The sequence below is a fragment of the Patella vulgata genome, chromosome 3 (assembly GCF_932274485.2).
Source record: "Patella vulgata chromosome 3, xgPatVulg1.2, whole genome shotgun sequence".
Lineage (NCBI taxonomy): Eukaryota > Metazoa > Mollusca > Gastropoda > Patellidae > Patella > Patella vulgata.
The window spans coordinates 48056218-48083660 of record NC_065881.2 but is presented as its reverse complement, the minus strand read 5'-3'; the positions used below and the strand labels follow the sequence as shown (position 1 = coordinate 48083660).

The following is a 27443-nucleotide window of genomic DNA, read 5'->3' as shown; positions in this document are numbered from 1 at the left end:
AATATTAATTAATGTGGTAATTAAAGATGCATTTCCACGTACAAACTGTGTGATTTGATGATATATTTGGAAAAAATACATATTCGAACTAATTTATCTATCAAAATTTTGCTTCAAATCCCCCTCTAAACTTTAAATCGTATGAAATCTACACCATTCTGCAAGTACCCTCGTTTGTCACGTGACTTTATTGAGTGGCTTGTATTTGTCGTTAGTGGCTGCCCAATTACATCCAATAATATCAGAGCCTAAGTAAACTCTTGGATTATCCCCTGTCAGTTTTTTTACCTGCCGCTTAATCCACGCTTAGTCTCTCAATGTTCTTTTAACCGTTAGTCATTATCAGACAGGCTACCAGTTTGTGATCCTCTTACCTTTTTTGTCATGTGGGTGACCCAGGGATGTTTTCCTGTATTTTGCTAGTATGACTGCGTGTCTCTACTTTCCATTATACCAAAAATGTCATCAATATTATAAATGACTATTGGGAGTGTTTCTTTAATACTAAACATACATGAAATTACCATATCTGATCTATAATCTTAATTCACAAATGATTAGTTTTGAGACTCTTGATTCCATTAGGGCTACTATAAATAGCCTACGAGTTAAAAATACAAACTAAGTGTGACGCTCTTTCGATTTATTTGACTTGGAAATGTTTTTAATTTCTGAGGTGTTTTAACTTTTGACACAACTTTTTAAGATAGCTCTTTTTATGTGTTTAGTCTGGATATTAAAATATTTCACCGAAATTTTTCAAGGTGATTTGAAATGAAATGAAATGAAATGGGGTTTAACGTCCTACTGTTCTGCTCCTATACTGGGCTAATGAAGGCGGGCATACGCCATACAGTGTGCTATAAGGGAAATTTTGCCCGGGCAGCGGCACTATCGCCTACTCTTATATCGAATTTCAACTGCCAAGGGATCTTTTACATGCATTCCAATGTATACACGGGACCTCGGTTTTTCGTATCATTCGAAGGACTAGACAGATGTCCTTGTCAGGCCCTCCGTCCTGCATCACTGACAAGGGAGAACCACGCCGGAAAATCTGGATGAACATTCTCGGCCAATGAACTCTTTGTGTATGAAATGCAAAATAAATCGACCACAATCTTGTTGCTAAATTTAATTGATTTGTTGCTGAATTCAACGCGCGTAAATCGACATAACAGAAAAAAAAGGCGCTTGATTTTTTTTTAACAAAATGGCTACGTCCATATCGAAGTACAATGCAAACATTTATTTGGGGGTTGCCCAAGTTATTAGTTTTTAGTAAATATTAATTTTGTTCATTTGGCACAGAAAATGTTGATCACGTGAAGGCCCATATGACCTCTTGGCCGTACAAGCCAGAAAAATAGAACAGGGGCAACTGGCAGTAACTGCTTGAACTGGTTGTCAACTGGTGGTTTTTCAGTAGCAAGCACACGTACCTCGACACAAACAGGCAATTGGTCGTACTCTCTCAATTGCAGTCAGTCACTCCCAGTTGCCGGCGCACAGTTGTCTCCAGTTACAAGTGTCTATTATACGCTCGGCTTTAAGCCCGGTGCCATATTTAAAACACACTGGAAATAACTGGGGTGTATCGGTCAATGCAGATTATTACCCACGTTTTAAAATATATTTTTACATGAGTGGTTGATAGAGGGTTCGGTATATTTGCAGCATGGTTTCGCTCCCCGAAGTTTTGAAGAAAAGGCCACAAAATCACCTATCCTTTCTGAAGCAACCATAGGTTCTTTTACCACAGACATGTGATACAAACACATAACGTTGATAGTTTCTTTTAGTTGAAAAAATCATGGAAAACCAAATAAAAGCAACCGTAGTAGCATACTGGAAGACCAGAAAAGTAAATTAGTAAGGTTTGCACAATGGTGTGAAGTGGATCAAAGCATAATCTTAGAGCAAAAACGGAAACGTTCCAGCAACCTTGGCATTGGAAAAACTTTGCAACTCGATTATTACATCTAGATATTTCAGCTGGAAAGTGTGAGACTTGGTATTTGCGATGATATTGTCTATCGAGGTATCTGAGCGGTCTTGAGCTGGATCGAAGACCAATCGAAATTAGGGACGAAAAATTACGTGAAGGCCTTGATAATAGGTATGGAGTTATAGCGAGATCAAGTCTTCAATTGAAGATGTTATACTTTGAGTTAATATTCCAGAAGCGCGTTATAAATTGACCAGGGGATCACGTGGCTAAGTGGGTAAGACGCAAGCTCGCTAGCCTGGAGGTCGGGTGTTCGATCCCTGCATTGGCCGAGAAAGTTCATCCAGATTTACCGGCGTGGTTCTCCCTTGTCGGTGATGCAGGTCGGAGGGGCTGATAAGAAAAGCTGTCTAGTCGTTCGGATGGGACGAAAAACCGAGGTCCCGTGTACACATTGGCGTGCACGTAAAAGATCCCTTGGCAGTTGGAATTCGATATAAGAGTAGGCCGTAGTGCCGCTGTCCGGGCAAAATTTCCCTCATAGCACACTGTATGGCGTATGCCCGTCTTCATTAGCCCAGGTTTGGAGCAGAACAGTAGGACGTTAAACTCCATTTCATTTCATTTCATAAATTGACCAGGGTAAACATCTGTGATTATACAGCAACAGAATAATATCGAGTTCATCATTGAAATTATTCCGTTTGCAAAATTTGCACTGGGACCGGGAGGGAAAATAGTAATGGACAAATTTTTAAGAAATATGGTAAAAAGTCCATATGCTGAAATGGTTAAACGGTCGCAGCTTCGATCAACCACCACAAAACCTTTCACAACTGCATTTTTCATGCGACCCAAGTCTTTTCACTCAACATGCACTATTTGGCCTGTGACCTCATACTTGTAAGAGTTTTGTTCAAATTGGTCAACACAAATCTGTTTTTGGCAACCAAATGCCAGATCATAGGCCATAGCTATAGACCAATGCAACTGTGCCGGATATAGGCCCCGAGCAAAGAATAGAAAAACAACAAACAGAATGACATGTCGACAATATCTAGCACGACCCCCAATATCTCCCAACCACGAAATAATACGACTATTTCTAGTCAATTTCATTTTCAAGTGGACAGAAACTACATAATTTTAAGATTATGACTTTCCAACCTTGAAATCAAGTTACTATAAAGTCCTCGTACCAATTAGTGTTTTCATTAATACACAGTAAGTGCAGGAGATTTTACTCTACCTCACTCCATCCATTAAACAAACACAACTTTCCATTTACGGGAATAAGTGACAAATATAAATGTTTGTTCCTTAATGTGAGTGCTAATATATACCATGAAAGACTCCACCGCCCGTTGTTCTCGGTCATTACAACACTTTGCATGATTGGGGTTCGCTGGTCTGTTATGTTATTTCATATGATTGGTCGATGTTTCCTTGAAGATATTTGTGCTTGTTGACAACTTAGCTGGTAACAAGAGCCACTTATTTACTCCTTGCCCCCCTGTGAACTTTTTCTTCGCCTTTTCTCGCGGCATTTGATGTTTCTTTGGTAGTATATTCTCACTGTATATCTTTGCAATTTCTGGTAATATTAATGGGGTTTAATATGATATTGGTCTGCTCCAACAGGGTTAATGATAGTATTAAAGGCTCAATACCACTCTTGTTGTAACTGAATAATATGTCCCAATCTTTATTCTGGTCAACAAATTGTACTATTTTACAACATTCCAATTAATTGATGATACAAATTTCATCTTTACACACCTAATTTAAAAAATTGGAAAAATTCAACTCAATGATTTGAAAAGCCTGACATAAAGCTTTTCAAATGTGACTTGGATTTAAAAATATTTTTGAACCCTCTGGACAAGTAAAGTAGGATGTAATGGATAATTTACACAACAGGTAGGACACTAACACATCTAGTACTTAGAAAAAGGCTATTTTTTATTTTTTGGAGCTGTCAAGCCAGCAAGAGTGTTATTGTCCCTTTAAGGGCAAGGTAAAGTGATACCATTTTGTTGCAAAGTAGTCTCATCACCAACAAGGCTGAACATATTATTTTCCAACACGGAATAGTGGCCCTTGGATACAAAAGTCCAAAATATACTATATTACTCACAATACACTATTTAACGAATCTTAATAACATTATCTAATTAATTTTTTTTTAAAAAAAATACTAGACTATACATGTATCTTCATTATCACAGTAACATATACTCAAGGCCGTCTGATTAGATACACCTTTGAAAAACACTATTTTAACCCCAATTTCATTTGAAACACACTATGGAATATGATAAAACTTGCATATTATGATCAGATTATTATTGACATCTCGAGCATATAAAAAGTAATTTGTCTATAGATGACTGATAACTTTTGATAACTCTTTGAAGATACCTTCATTCATGGTATATATACGTGCATGTAGCTCTCCCTGCCATATGTCATTCTTGGTAAAGCCGAATTCGGTGATTGGAAGACGACTTCTGCGTAATTGGCTTGCTAGGTATATTTCTTGCAATTGGTCGATTGACGATAGACGCAAAGTATCGGACCTATGGCAAGACAACATCAGGTAAATCTGTCGAGTATGGAAGGTTAAAACGGTCTTCCTTAAAATATGAAACCATGCTGCATTGGCGTCACCAGGACTTTTCAGTTGGAGGCGTGGACGAACCCCTTATTAATTTTCAAATATACACGATTTATGTTCAGGGCAGGGGACATAATCAACATAAATAAATAAAAACGATGCGAGTGAGTTGACAATGTGAATATTGAATTAAACATAGTCAGTCGGTTAAGCTACATTAACGCTTACATGTAGACTACAGGAATCTTTTCCACCCCACCATTCTTTAATAAATTTGTGGATTTTTGTCACAAACAGGGCGTTTTTGTCGATTACTACGATTATTGTGATATTAACATTGGCATATATACGTAAAACCTCCAATATAATTGGGATGAAATGAATGGAGTTTAATGTCCCACTTTTCTGTACCGTCTGGGCTAATGAAGATGGGCTTACGCTATAGAGTATCCTGGAGACACGCGCTACAGCCTAGACAACTCTCTCTCTCTCTCTCTCTCTCTCTCTGAATAAGTCAAAATAAGTTGTGGAATTTCGTTCATATGACACGCGTGATAGTGAAAGTTATATATAATAACTAATTCTAGATCTTGTTTGGGCTAAATTTAAGAAAAACAAAACAAAGACTAATTTTATCAACAGATGAACTTAGGCTTGCTCTACTGACCAGCCCAAGTTTAACAGAAATCAAGTGTGCCTTCAAAGACCAAATCTAAAAATATGACATCTGGAAAAATAGTTTTCACCATTGGAAAATATCATTCGAAACAAAAACGATTACTAGAAAAGATATAATAATATGAGAGCTGTATTATTGTGGGCTGTCTGAAAGTCTGTATCTACCCTTTATTAGGAGATATTGATCCTTTAATCTTACCCACCACTCAACACACGGTTGTATTATATAACTCCAGCTATTAAGATAAAACCCGCCTTAGCAGATGCCAGGAAATAATTTCTTTTTCTGTTTTTTCTTTTCTGCACAAATCAATAATGTTATTATTTCAACGTTATGAAATCTGGCATTATTTTGGCCTTTTCAATACGGTGTGTTAAATAAATAATCTAGAATTCATTGTCTAATAATGTGTATTTCACGGTATAAGTAAATAATATAAAATACGTTGTTTTCATCAGGTTAATTACTATAACTAATTGATCGTGATCAGTTGATAATCACAGTATCATCTTACTCTAATCATATGAATTAATCGATCACACTTTGTTCTGGTACGGTAATTAGTCTACCACGTGCAATAAACAGTATAGATCAAATTATATTTTGAATAAAGTGAACAATGCAGTAAAATCATAAATGACTGAAGATTTTAGTCGGCGGTTCCCAGGTTTGGTGACGTCACGATTCGTCGTCTGGCAGAACCCAGGTGTTTTGGAGATTGGGTATAAAAATCGAGAATATTTGGATGAAGTTTCATTATCACGTACTCGAGAGAAAGAAACCGAAGGCTTTCACGATTCATTGTCATTTCTAGCATAAGACCTGTTTGTCAACAGTTTTGAAGGATGTTTCCATGGACTTTATTAGTTTGTAGTGTAACTTTGTTCCACGATGCCGTTAGTTTTGTTCCTTTTAATAAGGTAAGATATAGCTTATAATATTATGCCATAATAATAATAAATAATAATGATATTTGTATCGGGCAACTATTCAATCCACTAGGGAATGCACTAGGCGCTAGAAAATGTTCTCACTTTGGAGTGTTATATGATAGTGACTAAACAACCAAGTTTTCACTTTGGATTTAAAAACTGACACAGATTCACAATGTCGAATATTTAATAAATAAATTTTCATGAAATAGAACTAAAATCATTTAATCCAGTAAATTAGATCTATGGAATGTTCAAATAGTTCTATATTCTAACTAAAACATAATTGATTTTTTAAAGATTTATGTGAACGATATTTATTGAATTTAGCAATTTAAATTTTATTTCTGATTAAAAAAAAGGAAGAAGGTTTACCTCAAGCAATGCAATTCTGGAAAGAACTAATATTTCTAGAAGTTTGAAAATTTTTTTCTTGTTTAATCAAATGTATTTTGAATGGCAACGACAGATAATAAATTATACCCCTCGGTTAAACTTGATATATTTATGATAGAACTATCCTGTTGCTGTTGCACGGACAGGGTAGGGAATTTTTGATGGGGGTGAGGGGTTGGGGGGGGGGGGGGGGCTACTATCCAAGGATAGTAGAGACGCTTTCTGGCTAATGAAATTACTCACCCGTGTTTTTAAATTCCTAACCATGCAAGTACATTCGATGGTGGCTTCTTGTGATGCTGAACTTGACAAATATATGCATAATAATTCCAAGGTTGTGGACACTCTAGAGGTCACAATTTTTTTATAAGGTTTTGATGAAACTGACAATGTATGTTTATAACCGAAAGGTCTCGACATATTTAGCTTGTGGATCCTCTAGACTGCACAGCTTTTTTTTTATTGTCAAAACCGTTCAAATATTTCACCGTTTTTATCTTATTTCCAAAACAGTTCAAATGTATCACTGTTACATCATATGAATTTAATGAAAATCGGACCGAAACTTTCAGTCAAACGGCAAATACGTAGTATAAAAGCATGTAATACCAAGGTTGTGGACCATCTAGAGGTCAGATGTTTTATCCGATTATGAACTTAAACAAGTATCACTAGCTTTTAGATGAGTTCATTTTGGTGCGCATTGGTCCCCTGCCTTTTAAGTAAAATGTGAAATATAAATGAAGTTTGTGGACCTTCCTGAAGCTACAAGGTTTGTCCGATTCATGAGATGAACCTTAAACTATGTGTTAAGGATCAAAAGTTGGTACGCAGCAGACCTCACATTCTAGAGCTATAGCCCCTGCTGTTGTCCCATTCTGATGAAACTTAACAAATATGTTAAGGATAAAAAGATCTTGAATGAGAGGATGAGCCCTATTTACCTCTTCTCCATACATTTCTTGAAAAATGTGGGCGCATTTTGCATGGCAATCTCTTGTTTGAATTGATCATAACTGATAGCAGTGAATTATTTGATAGATAAGGGACACATGGCCAGCGTGTGAGAAAAACTTATATGCCGTCTTTTTTTTAATTACCTAATATGTCATAGATACAACGAAAGTGAGATTGGGTTGAAATAAAGATTGACTGTTCAGTTAACTAATCGTTCGAGTTCGAGCCAGGGGGCGCGGTGGGGTGGGGGCCTAACTTTCGGGCAGACGGGTAAAGTGAAAACAAAAATTAATATTTCATCTAGTTGGAAAAATAAAGTGCCCGAAATCTAATAACACACCAATTTTACTTTGCTTTTAATTGAATACTGAATTGACTATTGTCCGGAGTCACTCTTCTTTGTGCGACATTTGTGAATGCGGCTGCAACAGTCTGATTGGATGGTTGGAATTCGGGTCGGCATAGAGTGGGATTTGGGTTGAAAACCGATTGGAAAATTCCGACGAACTTTCTCAGCCAACACCGGGATCGCACCGGGCACTTCTGAGTTATCGAGCCAACATGTTATTGTTACTTACTGGCTCACCGCGGCTCCGTTTAGAAAACGATAACACAGCCACCATCTTTAACAACTAATCAACTATTATAAAACTGAAACATTTCAAGATTTAAAAAAGGAATCTATTCCGGTACATTTAGTTATTTACCACTATATGAACTTATAAATGTGTGTAAGAGATATAGCTAAGTATATATTGAAGGCTTTGAGCTAAGTACATATTGAAGGCTTTGACCTAAGTATATACTGACGGCTTTGAGCTAAGTATATATTGAAGGCTTTGGGCTAAGTATATACCGAAGGCTTTGACACACCAGTGGTTATTTGGCACCGACAGTCCGGTTTCATGCCCGGAAGTTTCCTATCGACTTAATGTTTACACGATAGTCTCCACCAAACGCGTAAACAAACAAAATCCGTTGTAAAAGCGTGTATTTATCAATTCCCGGTGGTTTGTCGGTGATGAATTATCTGCCAGCAGCGCACATAATATCCGATGAAACACCAGTAACAATCAGTTGGACAGTATAATTTAACACAAACTAATAATTATTTGTCAGTGATTAAAATCGCCGAGAAATAGTCGTCGCTGTGGGTACATCTTAAGTTGAATTGAAAGAACAAGTGAATGATTATTATTAATTGATCGTTTTGGGTGTAACCGTATTCCCGAATCTTTTCTCCATTGATAGTTAATTGGGACTTTTGGGATATTTTAGACCTTATCTCATGTTCAAGGGAGGTACCCCCAACCCCAAAACAGTGTTTAATTGAAACAGTCTTAACGCATGGGTAGTTCTCGTAGCTAGGGTACGTTGGGCAGTAGCTGCAATATTGTTTTGTTAGCCTCTACAATTGATACACTCTTTGAGACTTTGCGCAAATTTAAATAGCTTTAAATTTAATATTCACAGTTTGCATGGAATTAGTAATTATATTACAAATTCTGAAGAATGGACCACCGAAATAGTTACTGAACAGTTTTTCTACATTTTCAAGATAACGTTTAATCACGTGCATGTTCTAATTATTCTGGTTTGACGGCCATTATTGAATAGAGAATTTATGTGGTATGTTTTCACGTTTATTTCCATGGGAATCGGTTTATTATATGTTAAGCTATGTAAAGTACAGTTTGGGATCAGTTTAATTGGAAATTAATGGAGTAAGACGAAAGACATCAGTAGTGGAACAATTTCTAGTTGTCCGGGGATCTCACGAGCATAGGTGACCCATGCTAATGTTAATAAATCTTTGGTGTACAATATGTTTGTTAATGTTTAAACACAGGTTTTATTAGTTCCTTTAGGAACGGTGTCTGATCGGACGTTGTCCTCCCACCATTCCTATTCGTCCCTGTTAAGCTGCAATATAAAAATACTGCTTTACTCTAGGATTATTTTGGAATCCTTACCTTTAATTTTTCACCATGAATCTTCTTTGTTCGCCAAAAGGAATCATTTCTCGCCACATCTGACATAAATTTATAATAATGCAACATTATTTTCAAATAGAATTTTGCGATTCAAAAACATTAACAAATAACGTTTCAATTGGTCAGCCACTATGGAACTCACGTTTGTCTATACACGTAGTTCGCGGGGTTGTGGCTAAATCGCAAAATTCTACTTGGAAATAGTGTTAAATTATTATAAATTTATCAGATGTAGCCAGAAATGATTCAGTTTTGCGCACAAAGAAGAATCACGTTTAAAAATAGATGATAAGGATTTGAAAAAAGACTTAGAACAGAGGTGGGGTAAAGTGGTATTTTCATATTGCAGCTTAATAGGGATGAACAGGAATGGCGAGAGGCAAAGTCCGATCAGACACCGTTCTAGAAAAACTATAGTATGCTATGCCGGAAAACTGTATAACTTCTTGGAAATTACTAAACATTTAAATGATGCATTAAATTGACATTTAATAGAAAAGTAACTTATATCATATTTTATTACACCAGGTAAGTCATGCTACAGGGCCACTTAATTGATACAAAATACAATACATTATTTAAGAGCTAAATCTGCCTATTGTGGGTCTGCTTGCTATTTATTCTCATGACAACCCCTTAATCAACTTTTTAGAGCATCGGATGGCTTATATATTACGTGGATTAGGCCATGTCTGTGTTAAACGTTAATCACGAAAATCGAGACTTCTTTTATTATCGTTGCAATGGTACTTGACAATCGAAAGTATTTAGCACTATTTCTTGTCAAAACTTTAAACATTCATAATGTAATTTGGCTGAAATTAAATGGTAAATTAAAAGGGTACAGTATTAATGGCAATAACCCAACGCACATACTATGAATTAGTGTTCGGCACGAATATTCGAATATTCGAATATTCGCTCGTCGAATATAATATTCTAATAGTAATCACCATATTCGAATATTTTCGAATATCTACATTATTTATTCTATTTGCTCTCAAATATTATTAAAGGCGACCTGCCACATTTACATTCAAAGCTTATTTAGATTACCTAACTGCAGCGTGTAAGGGTAGGGGGTGTCAGAATGGTTAGCGTGTGCGAGATGTATCATAAGGTCTGTCATTGAGTCAACTGTCGTGGTTTCGGGTTTCGATTTCCCGGTTGTACGTGACAAGGAGTAGGGTCGCCTGTCCAACCTCGTGGGTCTTCTCCAGGTCCTTCGGTTTCCTCCCATTGCTAAAGACCCCTACACGCAAGCGAATTATTGAAATAAAATTGAACCATACGTTAGTCCCGAAATGACCTAGTTTGTGTCGAGTCGAAACCCATCTCTCTCTCTCTCTCTCTCTCTCTTGCAAAAGCGCTACCCTACATACCGTCTTCCGAGACAGTTATTCGGTAAGTAGCCAGGGTGCCCGATGCTGAATTCTGGGTGAAAGCTAAATCAGTGTGTGACTCCCTTGAGAGACTTCACATTATATCTGAACAAATGTGTAGCGAAACTCACTGTACGACGTCATCTATATATGCCATTGCGATGAATTTACTTGGATTCGTCATGAAGAAACAGCTGGGTGAACCCACATTCATCACCAATATGAAGAGACTGTTTTCTGCTTATATGGAAAAGCGACTAGACGACAATGATTTTCGTGAAATGATGGAAATTGCTGCAGTGCTACACCCACAAATGAAAGAGACGCCTTTTGTTTCGAATGCAGCGCGGAAGAATTCCTATACACTGGTGATGGAAAAAACTTGTTTTGATGTCGTGGAAGGCCGAGTTCTAGTGTACAAATTGACAGTTTACGTAAAAGATCCACTGGCAATTGCTAAAATATTATCTTGTGCATTGATCACGAGTCAACAGAGATTTCGCGTATTTAATAATTGATTAGGAAATATAATAAATTAAATATTTAAATCACTTTAAATATATTGAAAATATTCGAATAGTATTCGAATACAAATTTCAAGACCCGTCGAATATTCGAATAGTATTCTGCTCCTATGCAACATTAGTGTAAGGTTAAGTTTTATGCCTAAAGTCTTTTACGTTTGTAAGCGAGATAATTAAATTCGGGAACAAATAACTGTGAAACCGGTTCTCAATCAGTCAAAAATTACTGAAGTTAGGAAACAGGATATACTATCTCCCGTTCTCTACAATTCCGGCCAACAAATTGTTTCTTGCTTGCTCTCAAGGATTAAGCTATTGTACAGTCACCATAAAAATACTACGTGATGATGAATAATTCTTTGGTTTTTACCTGGAAGGCGTATTCTTTAGGCCTGAAATGTTTTCTAAATTATTAATTAGACATTAAGTAACAGATCCAGACCATAATCAACTATCGATGGCGTCGGATTTCTCCGATATTAAATAGATTAGAACGGTTCGGCCATATTTTGATTTAATTTAAAAATGGAGGAACGAGACTTAGCTTTGAACAACCAGTACGGTGGTGAAATTATTGCACACTTCTTGTCAAACCTTCAAGGGCTAATATCTTTGAATGAAATTTTCAAATAATTATTACATTATCTATTTTCGAACTATTATAGCAAGGATGGCTAGCTCTTTATCCAAATCTTACATAATGTATCTTTAATTGTTTTAGCAAATATGGCCGTATTCTGACATCTTGTGACTTAAAGGACCTAAGTCCGTAACTCAAAATCCTCCAAAATCTTCGACATCGAAAACACGAATTATTGGTCAATTCAAATCAACATTGATGATGTAAACTTACCGGGAAAAGATGAGCTCTGATATCCGATATTTAAGATAAAATAATTTTTTTAGCATTGGTACACGAATCGTGTACCATAATGCGCTTCAGCCCCAGTTGTATTGAGAGACTCGCTTGACGAGGCTAGACACATTGCACCAAATCAAATGGAGTTATGTAGACTAGAATAACTAGACGCTAGAAATTTGCACTCGATTGAGATTGCTGACTTATTTCGCCGAACATAACTGATTTGAAATTGGAGTAAAAACGGAAACCATTAAATGTAAATCAGTTTATATACATTCATATTACAGTATTATATGCGTTGCGACCCACTTTTGTGAATTTCTAGGTCCCAAATGTTAGCGATTTAGCTCCTTTAAAAGCCATATTCGTGTTATAATGTAATCATATATCTTAATTATCTACGCTTTGAAGGATAAATCACTCTTTTCCATGACTTCCCAGAATATCTTTTATTTCAAAAGGGTCGAACCATACGTCTCTGTATAAGGTCTGTCAAAACTATAAAAGAATATAGTTAATCTCTTCATATAATAAATAATACAAGATAGAATAAGGCGATCTATTCAAAATCAGGAATAATACCGAGGTGACGTATTAGAATGCCTGTTTAATGATTAAATCCAAGTTAATAAACAGTGTTTGTTCAATACTGACGTAAATTATTATTTTAGTCTATTACAATATCTATTATTATTTTGTTCTATTATACATTATCTCTATTAGTATGTAGAACTATAGCAGTATCTATGTTATTCCAAGGTTGTTCCAGTTTGGTTGCAGTTCCTCGGGATTTTCCAGCTCGGTTTCTCCGTGTCTGTGGTGCAGGGTGGGGTTCCTGACAAGGACAATGTGTACTCGTTCGAATGGGACTGAAAGACAATATTTCCCGTGTACGTTGTGCCGTGCTCGTAAAATAATCCTTGACGGTTTTCTATTCAACCCTATTTCGTTTTGTTTATAGTAGTACAAAATATAGATTTGTATATTTAATCAGATTATTATCCAGCATACAGCTAATTAACCTATTTCAAATTGATGATCCAAATTAAAAATCGCAAAGTCGAATACAGATTATAATACATATTGTTCGATGTTTTATCTACTATTTCCCAGTTCTATGCAACAATTCCTTTTACCCGACTACTTCTCTTGATTAGTTTATTATGTGAAACCACAAATGTAGCTTTCAAAGAACATCGGATTAACTCACATTCATGATAAAGACTAATACTACTCAAAAGAAGCAGCGATTATGTTACATTGTGTGAGAAAACTGTATTCCGGTAGATGTATTAATGATGGAAACGATAGCACCAACTGGGGAGACAATGTATCACGTGCTACTAGTTGATGCCCTGTACTTGCTTATTATCGTGCCTGTCTGTGCATTTAAGACCAGTTCCGTGACGTAAATAATCAAGGGAATGCCGCCCACATAACTGTTTTAGTTCCTGGCTTTAAAGTGGAAGTCGGATTTAGATAGTGTATTATGATAATACGTTAGTTACTCTTTGAAATACCCCCTACACATCTTTACGACAAGACGCATGCATTAAGGATACATTATGTAAGATTTAGATAAAGAGCTGGCAGTTCTCGCTATAATAGTAAAAACTAGATATTAAAAAGAGCGTATCTGGAACATTTCAGTCACATTGCTTCATTCTGAACAAAGTTAGGGCGGTTTGTCATTGCTACTGTTGTTACGATAATAAATAGTCTCGATTATCAATTAAATTATTTAACGCCAATCGTGTTTAAATCTGTTGGAAGTCTAGAGCATCCGATGGCATCATGAGTTGGTTAGGGTCTTGGCAAGTTAATAAATGTTAAATTAATAATTTAAGGCCTAAAGAAAGACCTGCAGTGGTCAGATTTAGCGCTTGCATAATGCATCTTTAATAGACCGCCAAATCATTAATCCAAATTCCATTTGAACTCATTAAATGGGGATTGGTATAGAGCTAAACTTAAGCTCAGTGCATTCAGTGAGTAAATTAGTATATTATGAGATATTTATGTACGATTCTCTATTATTAAATAATCACTAATCTTGAGATCGTCTCTGAAGGCCATGGAAGAATATTAGTGAGGATTGGCTCCATGGTTATAGCTACTTTAGTAACCTTTTAAAGGTATTTATCAATCAATGAACATAAATGTAATTCGTTTGATATAATACAGTCGCCCGACTAGACAAATAGCCTAATTAAATTAAGGTTAAAGAACGCACATGCATCTCTAAGGGGCAGTGAGAGAGAGGGAGAGAGAGAGAGAGAGAGAGAGGGGGGGGGGGTGAGTGGGGGGGGGATTCACTTGCAACAAACAGGACTAACATAATATGGTTCAATAATATCTCAATAATTCGCTTGCGCATAGGGGTCTTCAGAAGTAAGATGAAAGCGGGTGATCGAACAGTACAGTGCCAACGAGATTGGACATGGTGGCTCTATTCCTTGGCATGTATAAGTGTTGGATCGAAACCACGCCACTTGACCCAATGACAGATCTTGTGATCTAAAGCATACACTTTAGCCCCCCCCACCCACCCTTCTCCCATCCCCGTGCGCAACTTTAATAAGAAGGTTTTGATTTGCAGCGATTCCCCTAATGTACATAGTTACTCCCGTGCACGTTTAAATCTGCCGAGAGCCATCTATTACTGACAATCAATCATTTTACGGATACCAATTTCACCGCCGTACCTATTTTCGGTTGTTTAAGGCTAAGGAAAGCTCGGGTTAAAATATTTTCAGTAATTAAGAGAGCCTAAAATGATATTGATAATCCAAAAATATTCTTCTATTAACCGGTAAAGACCCTCGCTTCCTTATGTTAGTCACCATTGTTCATTAATACAAACAATTCGGACAAACGGTTCAAGAATGGAGGAAGATTCAGTGCGGTTATTTTACATTCTGATTTCAACAAAAATACGCTCAGTTATTTCTGATATTTTTCAATGTTAGACAAATGTCAAATTAAGTTTCCTAATTCGGAGTTGTAAAAATCAACAATCTGATTTAGAAATATCGCTTTGGCTGTATAAGTATTACGCCTTCGCGTCTTTAATTCAATATTGTTTTCCCGAGTTGGACTCTATTTCAAGAATTGTTCTGACTTCATATCGATCTAATTATAGCTACAGGAACTAATGTTTGATAGCTGGAAGATCAACCTAATGTAAATGGCATATTTATAAGCATGAATCGACACTTTAAAAGTAATTCTCAAGTCGAAGGTGCGATTCTAAATAAGATATGTTAAATGTTAAACGACTGTGTCAATTTGTATAATAGGAGTTGTAATTCATTTTGACTTGCTGCAGACGTCAAATTGTTAGTGTTTTATTGGTTACTTAATATAGCTGATACCTTTAATTGGACCTAATGGGGGTTTAATTGCCCAATTGTAAATAGCTGAAAGGGGAACTCGCTTGGACCCATCAAATGCAACAAAGCCAGAAAAAAGCAACTGTTTATACTAAACTGCGTTTGGCTCGTTTTCATCCCACGCCGAACAGTTAATCTGAACTCAGAACGATGCTACCTCAATGCTTTGGATGTCCCAACGTCAGTAAGCATACTATCTCACGTTCAACAGTTAATCTGAAGTCAGAACGATGCTAACGCGATGCTTTGGTTAACCGTATACGTCAGTAAGCATATGGGGCAAGTGGACACTGCCCCTTGCACACTTTAAAGGCAAACTGAACTGTAACTGAAAACCCCCCAATCTATATAAATAAGATCAAATTAAATTATGTATGTGTATATGTTCGCTCATGCGCATTGTCCCCGCTTCACCCCTGCATAACATGTAGTATCAAATTAACCAGCATGACTCCGTGAATATTTTAGGTCATCGAATTTGGGCCCCAGGTGAATCGAGCCTGGGTCCCGGGCGATTCACGCTTCGTCGCCGCGATCCACCCCTACATATTATGGTATAAAATTAACCAACATGATCCCGTGACTGTTTTAGGCCATCGAATTTGGACCCCTAGCGAATGACGCTTCGTCGCCGAGCTCCACCTCAATATATGTGGTATCAAATTAACCCGCATGACCCCGTCAATGTTTTAGGCCACCGAATTTTGATCCCGGGCGAATTTGGACCCCGGACGAATTGGGCCACTCAGCGAATTTGGGCCCCGGCTAATGGGGCCCCAGTTGATTTTGAACCACGGGCGAAGCCGCGGATCTAGATAGTACCAAATAACGAAATTTTATACGCCTAAATTTCAGTGTGGTCGCAATTTGTCGTCACTGTATCCGTCGGTCTGTCGGTCTGTCTGTCAATAATTGGCTAGTGAACGCGATAGAGGCTACACTACAGTTTTGAACGGGGTGTTTCAGCTTCTATCAAATAAACGAAGTAAATAATCATATTTTACATTGTTTAGTTTAATAACAAAGCATTATTGCGCCTATTACAATAATAATCAAATCATGGTTATGTCAGTTCATCTTATATTTTATTGGTTTTATTTCAGAGAAGTCAACAATACAGCACTGATAGTTTACAATATACGCCCATGCAAATAGGTAAGATGGTGCCTATACATAAAACAGTATATTCTTTGAATCAAAACCCATGCATCGATATCAGTCTTATTATACATAGAGAGTTTGGTGAAACTCACCTTGCCGATTATAGGGGTTGAGATCTAACTAAAAGTCCTGGTTTTATATTGGGGGAGCCGCGGTGGCTCAGTGGGCATGGCGCTTGCTAGCTAACTTGGAGGCAAAGGTTCAATCCCGGTGTTGGCCGAGAAAGTTACTCGTGATTTTCCGTCGTGGTTTTCCCTTGTCAGTGGCGCTGATACGTACAAACCGAGTTACCGTGTACATCTTGGCGTGTACTTCAATCAATCGTTCGCCTTTAGAATTCAATTGCTATCCGGGTACAATTTCTCTCACAGCACATTGGAGAACAAAAGCAGTACCTTAAACCCCATTTCATTCATTTATTCATTTATTTAATTTTGGTTGGTGGATACCACAAGATGAGTATACTGTATATATTCCTCTTGTTACAGACTGTATAGACATGAGAAGTGTCCCGGGTGATTATTATTATGAATCAGAAGAGAAATATGAGGTCTGTGGTTTCTATATTATTGCGGAGGCAGATCGTCTTGTAGAAATAGAAATAACAGAAATTAATGTAAATTGTGACGAAGACAATGCTTTAGCGGTATGTATATAAAACAGGTTATTACTATTTACTTATATTGTTTTAAAACCTGTCTGTACTTTGTTATTAAGCATTTCAATTGTACTTTGCGTGCTTTTCAATTCATAAGTTGTATGGAAAATGGTGATTAACATTATCTTTGTCATGAACTGCATCCGTGCCGAATTTAGATACTCATAAGAGCCTCACAATCCGTAGGCACCCTTACCAACGGTTTTATTATGTGGGTATTGTAATTCTTAAAAATGGTAAAATTTACAATTGGCTTCACCAAGTTTGCCTAAAGGCTCCCCGTATAGTTAGAATTCGTTGAAAGGCAGGCGGAACCTTTGTCGTTTGGGCAACACTTTCTCCCATTCCATACGTGTGGTAATAACATAAATAACCATAATATATGTTAGTATCAAAATAGATAAAATCTGATGAGGCGTTTATTAAGCTACAGGTGTCGTTACCACCAACGGCATTTATTTTCCAGTGACTTATAATTTCCAATTGCCTCATTAGAAGTATGCTTGGGGTAATTCACACCACTGGTAAATCTAAATAGTAAAACTGAGATGATCTGTTGGATTGGGTTCTTTCGATTATTAATAGGACAATCTGTATATTTCCGATTCGAAAGATAAAGGGGAATTCCATTCAACAATGTGTGTAGTAATTTTAGTTTCGGTTTTTTTTTCGGTTTTTTTTTTGCTTAAACTTCCCGAACACAAAATAAATTATATATCAATTTTGGATTCTGTGGATCTAACTTTTTAAACACATAACCATTTCTCAATCTGATGAACACATAAATTTCATTTAAATTGAAATTTTCATTTTTTATCGAAATAAATGAGATCGTTTAAGATCAGGGAATTCATTATTATTTCGTTCTTGTTTCAGTTAGTGGATGGTTGGGAGTTACAAGGTGAATATTTTCCAAGTCCATTTGATCACAAACGTCCATTAGAAGAAAGATATCAGACATTGTGTGGAAATAGTAAACCACACAAGAAATATATCTCGTCACAGAATGTAGCCTTAATTCAATTCCTCATACCTTCCCCGGGTCAAAGTTTTAAAGTGAAAGTCAGATTTATCCCTAACTCAAGACGTAAGTATTTTAAAAACAATTTCGATAGTATTATTATATGGACAATGAACCGAGCATGACGCAAACCCACCATCGTGGAATCGGGAAATCACAATATCAAGCAAGAAACAAGCACGCCAATAAAGATACATGGGTTAATTTTTATTTTATTTTTTTTTTTGGGGGGGGGGGGAGGAGAGAAAGTAAACATGATATGGGAATGGTGAAATATTCTATGAAAGCTTTGAAAAAAATGTTTTCCATGCTGATATGTTGTCTTTATGAGTTGATCGATGACTTACGATTTAGTAAACTAAGATGGATAAGAAAAGCTACTGCAGGCATATTGTTATCTATTTGGTGATTAATAGCATGCAGGTTAAATTTATTTGTGGTATTTGTTATACTTGTATAGAGAAATGTATACAATTGCAAGACTTGATTTAATGATAATAAGCTAGTTTTCATTTGCATTTGGACTAAAATCATCTTAAGATGAAATTTCAAAATGTACGTCCGCCGGCTTATGTTGGTTTGTATTAGTCGAAGAGCCACTACTACATAGGGATTAACACCCACTTACACCTGATTATATCGTAGACAGGCGTTGAGCTGGCTACCGACATTGTTAGTTTCGTATGATAGTCTGATCAAACAATAAACAGCTAAAACAAAACAAAAAATCTCTAATACGAGCAAAGGGATTTGCATAAAAGTGTCCATATTACTAAAAGAATCTAAAGCGCATTATTATCACACCAGCATATACAAAGGAGTGTATTTACGATATTTCAACATAGCAATGCCATTACATTGTCATGACGTGTAGGATATGGTAATCCAAATACGGCGATTGATATCCATTTATAGTATAATGTTCATACATTTTTTACGCAATTGTCAATATCATATTATACACCAACACGTATGTCTAATTTTCTGTATCGACCCAGTGATTAGAATGTATAAATGAACAATATTTGTGTCTAGTTCTATTTTTGAAGGAGATAATTTAGTTAACAATAAAACTCTTAGCGCCTTTTGACTATTGTGTAAATGTCTATAAGGATTTCTTAGGGTGAAAATAAAAATCTATGCTCCTAGATTTTCAATCTTTGGTCATCGGTACATTTTAACGATTATGGATGTGTTAATAATCCCCCAGGATACCCGATATAGAACTCCAAACAATATCTTCTTTATTTCAAGAAAGTGTGAATTCCCTTAACAGTCCAGTCTACCTTATTGCATGTTAAACGCACGTTGCCCTGATAAAGTTTAGTCTTACATGACATAAAGTTTAAAGCAGCAAGATACATCATATCGATATCCGTAAAGTCGTAAGCCGGACATTATAAAGAAACGCCTTTTTACAATCAACTTATTTATGATTCAGAATACCTCTTTCACCTAAAACGTCACCATGTTCTAAATTAATGTGTCATCCATTGGCTTTCATGGGTCTGATAATAGGTGTCATCTTGCCTAATAATATAATAGCTGTTCAGTAGTCAAGACGCTGGCTCGCTAACCCGGAGGTTCCGCGTTGGATCCTTGCGTTGGCCGAGAATGTTCATCGGGATTTTCAGGCGTGATTCCCCTTGTCAGTAGTGCAGGACAGATGGTCTGGCTGGCAAGGGACATCGTATAGTTGTTTGGGTGTGGCGAAAAACTGAGGTCCCGTGTACATATTGGCAGTTGGAATTGATATAAGAGTAGGCCATAGCCCACTGTTTGTCGTATGACCGTCTTCATTAGACAAGTCGGAGAAGAACAGTAGGACCTCAAACCCCACTTCCTTTCATTTCATTTAATTTCATCTTCGATATTGGCTATCACATTCTCTCATTCGGTCATAATTATAGTCTCAGTTATGAAATATGGTCTATACAAGGAACTATTTAACTTTGCGATAGACTTCCATGCGAACAATCTGAAACCGCTTCACAATTATATACCAATCAATATATGTCAACCCTAGTTACAGTGTGGGAGAGGCGAGGGATAATTTCTAGTGTTGTAATTTGATTTAAAAAATAGGATTTTACTTTACTCTTACCCACTTTCCTGTCTGTGAGGTGATTAATATTCACTAGTAGTATATTGGACATTTGAACTTTGTTATAGCTTTATTCTTTGATTTAGGTCAAAATAAAGCATTATCTGGTTTTATAGGGTATTTTAATTAGTGATAGTTCAAGTTCCTTACGATGAAATGAAATTTTTGTTTCGAAAGATTTTAAAAGTGGAAGTCGGCTTGTTTCGTTTTATGCTAAAATTGGCGGCAGTGAACATTCAATTTTCGCTCTATATGTGGATTGACGACGCAAATGAAATCAATATGTAGAATTTAACGATATCGACACTTTAATTTTTTTTTATCCAGATCAATTTAAATTATGTAATTAAACATACATTATGCAAGAGCGAAATCTGCCTATTGCAGGTCTTTCTTTAGGCCTGAAATGTGATCTAAATTATTTAGACATCCATTAACTTCTCCAAGCCATAATCAACTCTCGATGGCATCGGATTTCTCCGATATTAAATAGATTAGAACAGTTCAGCCATATTTTGATTTAAGTTAAAAATGGATGAGCGGGTGACTTAGCTTGGAACAACCAGTACGGTGGTTGAAATTATTTCACACGTCTTGTCAAACCTTCAAAGGCTAATATCTTTGCTCGCAATAGAGTAATTTGAATGAAATTTTCAAATTATTCATTTTAGATTATCTATTTTCGAACTATTATAGCAAGAATGACTAGCTCTTTATCTAAATCTCACATAATGTATCTTTAATTTTCTGTTTTGCAGCCTGTAATGTGGTCGCTACTATGGAATTTGGTATTTTAACTTTGAAGAACTATGGTGAAAGAGCTAACTGTTCTATATCTATCATCTATCCAGAGAAAATTTACTTAGTAGATGTAGATGTAGGTGTTTCATCAGAACAACCATCTGTTAAACCCACTTCAGGTCTCTCAGTACAGGTATGCATATAGTATATAGTGATTTTTCAAGAAAAATAAAACACGCAAAATGCGACTATCAAGTGAAATTTATTGCATTAAAACAGTTTTTAGTCGCGCAATATTTCCATTCTAGATTTACTCGTGTTACAGACAAAATGTCTGTAAAACAAAATACAGAAAAGATTGTTTAAATCATATGCTATACGGCCGATACTACTTTGTGGAAGAAAGGTCAGTTGTTTCGGCCTTATAGCTATTATATACACACGTTTCGAGAAGATTCCACATTACAAAAACGAATTATGAAATCTTGTCTAAACGTCGTGTGTTTATATTATATTATAATAATAATGATTGTTAATGTTATCTATAAAACTGTTGTGTTACGTTATGTTCGGGCTAAATGTCATTCAAAGAATTATGTTACACTTTCCGTTCGTCGTTCTTGGTCGTTAACGTTTCATATATCCTACGATGTATTTCGAAAGCGTTAAACTACAGAATTCGGCCACATAAAAAATGGATATTATTTACAGTGTATGAGGGAAATTTTGCCCGGACAGCGGCGCTATGACCTACACTTATTTCGAATTCCAACTGTCAAGGGTTCTTTTACGTGCACGCCAATGTGTACACGGGACCTCGGTTTTTCGTCCCATCCGAACGAATATATACGTCCCTTGCCAGGCTCTATGTCCTACATCACTGACAATGAGAACCACACCGGAAAGCGCAGGCGGGTCTATCCGTTAAATGTCTCAGAAACTTATGACAATTTAAATCGCTGCAGCCTAATCTCAATTTACTATGTATTATCTGATTGTTTCTATCTCCAGTATAAAGTACTGTGGAATATTTCGGTGGTTTTTAATCAAGCTTGCAACAAATAATGGAACAGAATTTAAATTTTGTAGTTTTGAACGTTGTATAATGCTTGTTGGCTCCGATCTGGGGAATTATTACTTTATCAGCTGAAATATATACGTCGTTGTCCTCCGTTCAAACTTGGTGTGAGTCTGTCCTGAGCATGTCCTGATGGAGTTCGAAAATAAGCATTTTCTGTAGTGGTTTTGCTAAAGATAAATTTTACAGTGTAGTGCTAAAGATAAATTTGACTATGTAAATTTTGTATTTATTTTACAGTGTAGTGCTAATGGTAAACCTGACTATGTTGAGTTGTTATATGGAGATGGTCTAGACACAGACCTTATGGGAAGGAAAATGGCTTTCTGTGGACTACGAGCTACAGCAGGTAGGTTGGAAAATTTGACCTCAAATTCATCTTTTAATCATGAAAAGAATAAAGTGACAACAAGTGTTAGATTATCATCATTGTCTGGAAACCTTGCGCCTAGGTTCCTGAATATTTTCAAATATTGAGTTTTTATACACCCACATTTATTATTCGGTCTGTTCAAAACTCATACAGTGTCTTTACATCAGTGCGACGAAGATTTTATTGAATTTCGGCGATTTATGATAACTTCCGGAGTTATTGCCATTTTGCCATTTTGCCATTTGTGGCATCTTTTGAACCTATCATCCGATCTGTTGGAAATGCATAAGTGTTATTCAGAACAGTTTTATCATTTCTAGAATGACCGTCGTTAACTTTGCATAGTCTTATCAACGCTCTAGCAACAAAAGTTAGCTTACAGTCTGCTTGTAAATGCATTGTGTAGTGAAATGAAGAAGCTTCTAGCAGTTAACTTGTTAATTACTGCAGTAGTTATTGCCTTAGTAAATGTTGTAGACTGTTTTGAATGCTCTAACAACGAAATTAAAGCAGTGTTTATATTGGTGAAAAGAATCCTATTGAATTTCAACAATTTTCGTTAATTACGTTTAGGGTTACGGTCCTTGTTTAAGAATTTGCTTGAACTTCATACGTATCGTTGAAATTATGACCCTTGTTCGCCTTGTAAAACCCTATGACCGTTCTCGCAACAATAGTTATTGCCCGATCTGTTTGAGAGGTACATGCATTGTTTAAATTGATAGCACCAAGAAGTCTATTCAAGTTACGTTAGTTACTGTTAGACTGTTAGTCGCGTCTAAAATTTTGTGAACACTCTATCCACATATTAAAAACACTTATATGGATATATTACTTCTGAATTTATTAACATTCTACGTTTCGATACACATACAGATATCGTTATCAAGCAAATAATAATATTTAACACAAATGTATAAGTGCAATATATAGAAAAAGAAATATAACAGAGCAAATCGGCGCAGATGTGGTGATCAGTAGCGGAACCACAGTCAAAACCATGTTAAACTGATGGTAGGTTACAAAAACCAAGAGAAGATCCAAAGGGTGTTATATACAAAATAAATTGTGTGTATAATGGGGCGTATATTGGCGAAATATTCCTGCCGATTTCAGTGAGAACAAAAGGGCATCACATGGCAGTTACAAAACAAGAACATAATAAGTCAGCAATAGCAAAACACATCTATCCAAATCCACAGCATAAAATCAGATGGGAGAATACAGAAATACTAGCCAGAAATTTATCAACATGGAAAAATAGAATTCTACGAGAAGCGCTAGAAATTAAAAAAAAAACATAAGCCAAAATTAAACAGAGACATTTGCTCTCAAACCTTCGGGCGGATTTATTTAATCCCTAATTAATGTGTATATCAGTGTATGGTTTCCTTCCCCTACCTATCGATTTCTAGCCTGTGCTGTTTATCCCCCCTCGCCCCCCCCCCCCCGCCACTACCATCACGTTTTCATCTCGTAGTTATGGTTACATCTGCTAATTACTTTCTAATTGTTATCTATATATTGTTATCTCTCATCTCGTTAATCTCTTATAATTATTAGTTTTATCTGCTAAATTCATCTCGTTTCTAATTGTTATCAATAGATTACATTCTTTCATCTTGTTAATCCTTTGTAATTGTTATCAACATATTACTTCTTTCACCTTTTTAATTCTTTGTAATTAATGATTAATCTGTTATATGTTTTCCAATTTGTATCTATATATTGCACCACATTTTTGTTAAATATTATTTGCTTGATAACGATATATGTATGTGTATCGAAACGTAGCATGTTAATAAGTTCAGAAGTAGTATATCCATATAATGGGGTGAATACGTGCACATTATTTCGGCTCATTTACCATTAAGCGCGAAAGGGTGGGAGAAATGGGAATGAACTTTTGTTGGAACACATAAATATATTGTAATGACATATTTCCCTTGACTATCGGTTTTACATACTTCTTATCTTTCAGCAAAACGTGGAATACCCATGGGATGCCAACACTCGGTTGTTCGCTTGGTCTCAAGTGGTAGCTTCTACAATTCAATTACTTTCTCATTCCAAGCAATGACACCAGATGAGATCTATGCCAGTACAGACATCTGCTAAGACCCGAGTGTTGTAGTTCATCAATAGTTCCTGTAATATGCGGGGTGGACTAATTGGCCTGGAAATAGCTAATGACAATTATTATAAATTAGATGGTCATATTGTATGAAAATATGAGTTATATGATCTGTCCTACTACTCCTTTATATAAACTTATTTTCTTCAAATATTTTTATGTGTTGAGTTCAATAATTATTGATACATTGGAAAATGAAGTGACATGAAATGGAATGGGGTTAAACGACCTACTTTCTGTGCCGACTTGGCTAATGAAGGCGAGCATTGGTCTTGCAGTGTGCTATAAGGGAACTTTTGCGCGGGTAACGGAGCTATATATTATGGCATTTCGAATTCCAATTGTCAAGGGTTCTTTTACATGCACACCAATATGTAGCAAAAGACTACTCAGGGAAGATGATTTTGATTCTTCTGATGAAGACAAAGAATTATCTAGTGACCACTTTTAAAACATTTTGTATGCATGTGTGACCTTCAAAATGACGTTTCATTTTCTGATCATTTCATTCCTAAAGGCAGTGCCGGACTGGGCCCACCTGTCCACCGGCCTAAGCCTAAAAAGAAAAAAAGAAAAAAGAGAAAGAAAAAAGAAAAGATAAAGAAAGGAGGGGGGGGGGGAGAAAAGAAAGAAGGAAGGAGAGGACAAGCCACAGGACAGGAGAAAAAAAAGATAGGACAAAAATGACTGACAAACAACACAAAAAAAGGAAGTGTAGATTCTCAAATTCATCTAATGATAGTGCTCTTAGGTCATGCTGTTATCTAATTGTATCAGGAAATCAAAAAATTGCCTCCTTCTGCTTTGGTCTGAAATGCTTGGAAAATGGGTTTGCGGTTGTCAATTTTCAAAATTTTCCCCAGACCCCCCTCGGACACTCGATCGCCTTCGGCGCGCTCGTGACGCGCCTTCGGCGGGTACTTGTGTGGGCCTTGGTCAATGACCTGACAGGTGGGCCTTCTGCCCACCAGTCCGGCACTGCCTAAAGGGCCTACAATGGTGCTTATGTCCACACCCAAATGACTGACAAAATGTTGAAGGCCTGTGCTTGTTTTTTGATGATAACAAGCAGTTGTCATACAAGATACGCCCACATTTTGCAAGAGATGGACAGAAACAAAGCTACAAAAAGACGATTTTTCTCGTACAATTAAGGGGCATAATCCAAGAAGTTATGGTCCGATAGCCACGAATATCGACAGAAATCGAAATCTCTCGGATATAAACATATATTTTAAGTTTCATCAAAATCAGACAAAAATTCTGACCACTAGAGGGTCCACAACCTTATAAATATATATTTTACACCGTGGATTCAAGGAGCGGCCATTTTGTCGGGTAGTTTCTGTCTGATTTCTACGAAATTCGAACTTAACACTCATTAGGGTGTTACGGTGATATATGTAAACATTTTTTTTTTAAATCATATAAACATTGTGACCTATAGAGGTTCCACAAGCTAAAAATAAAACATGATTTTTCGTACAATCAGGGGCCATAATCCAGGAAATTACAGTCCGATATGCACATATATCGAAAGGAACCAAGATCATTGTGTTATAAACATAAATTTTAAGTTTCATCAAAATCGGATAACAAGCGGTTGCCTTGCAAGATATGCCCACATTCTGCAAGAGATGGATAGAGAACGAGCTAAAAAAACAATGTGATTTTTTGTACAATCAGGGGCCATAATCCAAGAAGTTACGATCCGATATGCGTGAATACCGAAAACAACCAAGATCTTTGGGTTATAAACATGCACTTCAAGTTTCATCAAAACCAGATCAAAATCGGATCAAAATTGTGACCTCGCGAGAGAGAGAGAGAGATAGAGAGAGAGAGAGAGAGAGAGACTAACATATGGTTTAATTTTGCTTCAATAATTCACTTACACATAGGAGTCTTTAGCAGTGGGAGGAAACTAGAGGACCCAGAGAAAACCCACGAGGTCGGACAGGCGACCCTACTCCTTTTCACGGTGACCTCTAGAGGGTCCACCTTAATATACCATATTTTTACACTATTTGCATACGAGAGAGAGAGAGAGAGAGAGAGAGAGAGAGAAATGGGGTTTAACATCCACTCGACACAAAATGAAATGAAATGGGGTTTAACGTCCTACTGTTCTGCTCCTAACCTGGGCTAATGAAGACGGGCATACGCCATACAGTGTGCTATGAGGGAAATTTTGCCCAGACAGCGGCACTACGGCCTACTCCTATATCAAATTCCAACTGCCAAGGGATCTTTTACGTGCACGCCAATGTGTGCACGGGACCTCGGTTTTTCGTCCCGTCCGAACGACTAGACAGCTTTCCTTGTCAGCCCCTCCGTCCTGCATCACTGACAAGGGAGAACCACGCCGGAAAATCTGGATGAACTTTCTCGGCCAATGCAGGGATCGAACACCCGACCTCCAGGCTAGCGAGCTAGCGTCTTACCCACTTAGCCACGTGATCCCCACACTCGACACAAACTAGGTCCTTT

General features: G+C 36.7%; 1 protein-coding gene across 1 annotated transcript; it reads left to right on the top strand.

Annotated features, from left to right (window-relative positions):
- Positions 1–5759: 5759 nt before the first annotated feature.
- LOC126816071 (corticotropin-releasing factor-binding protein) lies at positions 5760–25097 on the top strand. Its single transcript, XM_050542261.2, has 7 exons — positions 5760–6164; positions 16787–16838; positions 17333–17490; positions 18379–18589; positions 21386–21561; positions 22687–22795; positions 24801–25097. Exons 1-7 carry the CDS (start codon positions 6090–6092, stop codon positions 24935–24937), a joined length of 918 nt encoding a protein of 305 aa, XP_050398218.1. The 5' UTR covers positions 5760–6089; the 3' UTR covers positions 24938–25097.
- The last annotated feature ends 2346 nt before the right edge of the window (positions 25098–27443 follow it).